General features: G+C 37.6%; 1 protein-coding gene across 1 annotated transcript; it reads left to right on the top strand.

Moving 5' to 3' along the window:
- Positions 1 to 2698: 2698 nt before the first annotated feature.
- Positions 2699 to 5256, top strand: LOC110450382. Its single transcript, XM_021497868.1, has one exon. It carries the CDS (start codon positions 3907 to 3909, stop codon positions 5167 to 5169), a length of 1263 nt encoding a protein of 420 aa, XP_021353543.1. The 5' UTR covers positions 2699 to 3906; the 3' UTR covers positions 5170 to 5256.
- The last annotated feature ends 489 nt before the right edge of the window (positions 5257 to 5745 follow it).

A 5745-nucleotide genomic window follows, 5' to 3' on the forward strand; every position in this document is an offset into this window, starting at 1 on the left:
GATGAAATGCCGGGTAGTAAAATCTTTCGGAAGATTTCTGTAATTTATATGGAACGTCCATATCAATAATATAATAAAAAGGAAGATATTAAAAAATATCCCCTTGAATTATATTCTTTTTGTCTACAAACACGTTGACAAATCTCGAAGATTCATGTAAATAAAAAACCTCTAAAGTGAAGGACACAATTTAATATTCATATAACAAATCGGGATAACAAGCCCCCCCCACCCTTTCCGGTGTTGCGTGCCATATACTCCGAAAAATGATTTGCTACGCCACTGCCTGTGCAAACCAGAGACCCAGAACGAAACGTCCACACACTTCTAAAATTTCATGCGCCAAAATCTACAAAAAGTCTCTGGCACCTGTTTTTGGGAAACGATACGGCTTTATAATACCACAACATATCATCACATCATGCTGTCGGGTCTTAAAGTCGTTACGAGTAGTTCCAACTTCCGGTGCTGTTTACCTGAATAACTTCTTTGTTATCACAAACAGAGGAAGTCTTTGATGATTTGAGGGTGTGAACTTATATTCACCTAACGTTCGGTGTTTAGTCTGTGTAACCCGAGTCATTCTGTCGTTACCAAACAGCCTGCTTTAATAATAGTTGATCATTTGAGTTAAGTGCGTGAATCGCCCAAAATAACTTCCTAGCGGGGAGTCTAAAAACTCTGTGCCAATCTCCCTATGACTACTGTACTATATACCAGCGTGAGTGATATATACCGAATATATCGCGAGTTTGTGGCGGAAGGAAACCTGTTCTTCATAAAATACTGCTGATTGATCAAAGATACAACTCAAACAAGTGCCTGTCTAAGATATCTAAAACAACATTTCTATTTCTTCGCCGGCGATGTTGGTGTCACTGCAGACGCTGAGGGTCATGATTTACTAGCGCTGTAACCCTATCTTGTTCATCTCCCTCTTGAGTAATTAACCATGAGAAAGTAGTCCAATCAATATACATTGTACGCTATAACCACCTAAGTACTGCGTTAATTAGTCATCCTGATAGGTCACATTAAGACAGACTGCACTTGACAGAGACTACTTCAGACATCTTAATCATTAAAGATTGTATTCATATACCGACTTTATAGTGCTATCTCACTGAATATACAATATACAATGACGAAGGCACCCAGCACAGTGTTCCGCCCGGTCACATTGTACTGACAACAGGTGAACTAGATGTAGTCATTATCCATAATGCTGAACGTTAAGCAGAGAATATCAACTACCATTTTAAGGACTTTGGTATGTCCCGCGAACGCTTAACATTAAGACAAAAAGTTTGGTATTGCCAAGCAAGAATGTAGAAGTAGAGAAAAACGTAAAGATCCTAAATATTGCGATGGGACAGCGGTTTTATTTTGGTCAATTTTGTGTCCCCTAGTAGAGGGCACAAGAGCAAATTCCCAATTATGCAGGGGGTTAGCACATAAGTCGCCCCTTACGATACACATGCAGTGGGTAGCAGCAGGTGCATTCTTTTCTCGATTACCCGACCTGCAGGCGTGGTAACCGTAGTACTGATGCCTAAAATGAGTCAGGGAGTTTACTAATACGTCTTATTCAAATAAGAAATCCCTAATGGGTACTCCACCCCATGATCTGCTGTGGTTACTATAAATTGTAAATAACAGGTAATAAACTATCATACTGAGATGGTTTCAAGAAATTAAACAAAAATCCCATTAGTTAACTTCGTGTCTGTTTGATTAGAAACCTTGATCGCCAAGGAAATATATCCACGCTCATTTTAAGAATAGTTGATCTATATAAAAGAAGGCATGTTGGATGGATTTTAGATTATGTAATATACATGGACTTAGTCAGTACATTATCTTAACCATGTGTAAGATGCCAGCTGTAAGACGGACAAGAAACACACGAGAAAAATCATAAACTGCTTGATTAGATATTAAACAGACTTAGATATGGAAAAATCACGGTCATATTGCCTCACCAATTAATGAACATCAAAATACGTTGGTACCGCTTAAAATGTCAGGAATTGTTGGAAGGGGTATTGAAGTGCATGGCCAAAAAAAGCACTGCCCAACGATTTTACTAATCTCCCTCAGTCGGTAGGTACAGTAATGTGATCCCTAATAGGAACTTGTATTACTGTACTAAAGCCTGCCATTCAGTGCGGTCTAAATCGGAAGTGTCATTCAAATGTACATGTATTTCGTTGCTGAAATCATGGCCTGCCAAACATTTTGAGAATGATGTAACTAGTTGGAACATTTATGTAACAAGGAGCCTATCTGAATACTTTCGTCTTAGGGTTGCGTACAGTGCAACTACATGGCTTATCATCACAGGTCAAACCTGTGCAGTTCATCTATACATCATAAGAAAAGAAAGGAATGCCTTATTGTATATGTATACAGAACTAATGACGTGTTATGCGTTAAACAATAGAATCCATTTCCTCGTTAGTATTGCATAGGAAAACATAGACCTTCCCTATGAATTATATATGTGTAAAAGATTGTATTCACCTTTCATGTTAGGTTTTTTTTACACAATGGCTAATAACAATAAGATGTAAATATTGATTCAGAAGGTTGGAAAGGGTTGGGCCTATTCTAACCTGCCTGAGTTCAATATAGCACACAGAGTGGTGAGGTATATATATATACAGCCAGCAACGCGCTGCTGATTCAGTGGCTGGCCAGCGAGGATGACGCGAACTCAGTGCAGGCTCGTCTACAATGATACCAACATGTTTCAAGACAATCTCGGGGGCTACGCATAACACGAAAACTTCACAGGAAAGGATTATGAGAATTTAAAGGTCTATGCTTTTTAAGAAGTAATCGTGAGGAAAATGCTTGGTCGTTTATCGTTAGAACGTTCCGGGACCAGCCAGAGCCTGCGAACGTGTATATTTAGTCTTATCAATTGTACGGGATATACCAGAGTGATTCTGAAGCAGGAAGGATGTTTGTGCACGTTTATCAGAAACTCGCAAAATATTTCTGAAATACCAGAGAAAAGTTTACATACACAATCTTCGACTAAAAATAGCAAATGTATTTCACATCAAAATCGTTTTGCGTTATGATGGCGGTGTTTGTGCTAGGTAACAGAACAGTTTTTTTAGTATAAAAACAAGTGATAGTCTATTGAACAAAAAGCTTGTTAAATGTCCTCTCTTCAAATCAGCGGAATATATGTAATGTCATCGTTCTTCGTACTTTGATTTTTTTTTGTTCAAAAAACTACCTCAACGCAACATTTTGGATTGGGGGATTACAGAACATCGCGGTGCTCTGTCTACCATACAACATACAACTATACGATATCCGACACTTTATAAATTACTCGGAGGAGATCAGAACATAAAGACTGTCCTATTTCACGAGAGAGAACACACAATCTATAAAACGTTGTTTCAATACAGTGGAAACAAATGCCATGACTGTTAACATTCCGACATGCTCGTAAATTGAAACGTCAGATCAAAGAAATGGAAACGGCTTTGCTTTCCAAAAAAGTGTTTGTGGATGATTCCGTGCTCGGTTCAGTAAATGTGAAGTAACTGTGAAAAAACTTTGAACATTGCAGGAGGTATTGTATTCTCTTTCATACTCTGGAAACACTTCACAGTTGCAAGACCTTCTTAACAGGAGAGGCTCATATCGTTTGTTTATGACAGCGAACGTGTTAGTTGTTTCATTTCATGTTGACAGTGTTTTGATTGTTTTGATTTTATGAAAGAAAATGTTACACGTCCTTAAAATGAAAATTAACGTATGATGTAGGTAGCAAGGAGATTTTATTTTTCACAACAATGACGCCTAAACAGTAAGGGAACTTTTGAGTATTTATATAAATTGACACGATTTCAACATTATTTGGAAGCAGTTTGGATTATATACATGTCCGTTGTGAAAGGACAGAATCATTCTCCGTATAACACAATGGAAATGAATACCAGCATTGAAACGACGCGGGATCGTCTATATGAATGGAATTCCAATATATCGTTAGCTTTACTTCCTAACGATGTCATACTCGCTCTATATCTCGTTATAGGCGTTCTCGGGAATCTTATTGTCCTGTATGTCTACATTTTCAAAATGGAAAACAAAAAAGATGTACGTTACTTCATTCCAGTCCTGGCAGTGACAGACGCCATTGCCAGCTTAGCCGGATGTGGCGTCAGTTTGTTGACTAACATATATCCAGTCATGTTTCCGGTTCCGGGTTTGTGTGAATGTTTGTGGTTTTTTGCGTGTGTTGTTTTGATATGGTCCGGTCTGTTGAATCTTGTGATAGCGTATCAACGTTATATGAAAATTTGTCGCCTTGGTAAGAACATGACCTTGGCGTTTAGACGCAAGACGTTATTTATCACCGGGTCTGTAGCTACGGTTTTATCTCTACCCTCATGGGCTTTCTTCGCAAGAGTACCTGTGTATAACCAAAAGATGAATGTGACCGGAAATAGATGCGGAAGTCGATACGGAACTGACCTTACCTTCAAAGCATTAATTTATATTTACCAGGGAATTAATGGATTGTTGAGTCTTGTGATAGTCATTGGAATAATTGTATTTTACAGCTCAGTCGGAACAAAGTTATATAGACAGGAAAATCGTTTAAAACGTCACGTGAGTTCAAAAGTTCCGGCAAGTCCAAGCCGGAAGTCTGCTGACGTAGCACCATGGCAGGAACATTTAGATGTCACCACTAACGGGGAATCTAAAGGTATGACCAGAAATGATTTAGTTATTACAGGTGGCCCCACACTGGACGCACCTAAAACTGAAATGTGCAGGCTCACTGACGAAATAGCCAAACATGACAGTTTATACTCTAATTTAGAAAGAGAACCATCTTCAAAGAGCCAGGCGGCGCGATATCGTGTGACGTACATGTTTATGACTCTGGCTTTAGCGTATATACTGTGTCTTGTACCGACTTTTGCTGTAAATCTTTCCAAAAATATTGAATCGAATGATTTTTGGGTCAATTTTAATAACGATGGAGTGTATTCTTTAGCAATTATGTTTTGCTTAAGGCTTCATTTGTTAAACAATGTGATGAATCCGTTTATTTACTTCACATTCGATAAACACTTTAGGAGGGAAGTGAACAAATTATCTTGCTTTGCCTGTTGTTTTGGATACAAAAGCTGACAGATTTATGACGCTCAATAGATAAGTATCAGATGACACACTTTATCATAAACTTGATGTGTTATCAAATTATCAATAAAAACTTATTCAAACAATTATAAAAATGTCACGTTTGTTTTGATTTGTGATATTTTTAGTTTAATTATATTGTGTTCATTTCCTTAGTAAAACAAGCATATTGGATTATGAATATAAAAATAAGAATTGAAATTTGAAGTCTTACAACTTTCCTGAAACGTATCAGTTGTCATTCATTAACTAAACCAATGAATGTAAACCAGAATGTCGTTTTGTCTACCCTTGTTGTAAAGTTTAAGTTTTCGGGGGAACTAAAATATTAGGATGAGTAATGTTTATTGGTTATAGAATATGCTTGTACAGAACAAATGCTTTGAATGAAATGAATAAAACCTCGTTATACTGCCACCCTTTGTCCAGAGAATGTTTGGCGTTACAAAGGGGTTTGGTAATAAATTGAGAGAAACGTGTAAAGGAATTCTTAACAAAACGAGAAAAAAGAGGACATTGGAATATGCTGTTGGTAAACGAGGTGGCAAATCAAACGAGGGGCATTAT

The sequence above is a fragment of the Mizuhopecten yessoensis genome, unplaced genomic scaffold (assembly GCF_002113885.1).
Source record: "Mizuhopecten yessoensis strain PY_sf001 unplaced genomic scaffold, ASM211388v2 scaffold5193, whole genome shotgun sequence".
Lineage (NCBI taxonomy): Eukaryota > Metazoa > Mollusca > Bivalvia > Pectinida > Pectinidae > Mizuhopecten > Mizuhopecten yessoensis.

Excerpts from the sequence above, each read along its gene's own strand:
- LOC110450382 (XM_021497868.1), top strand. The coding sequence starts at position 3,907 with ATGTCCGTTGTGAAAGGACAGAATCATTCTCCGTATAACACAATGGAA.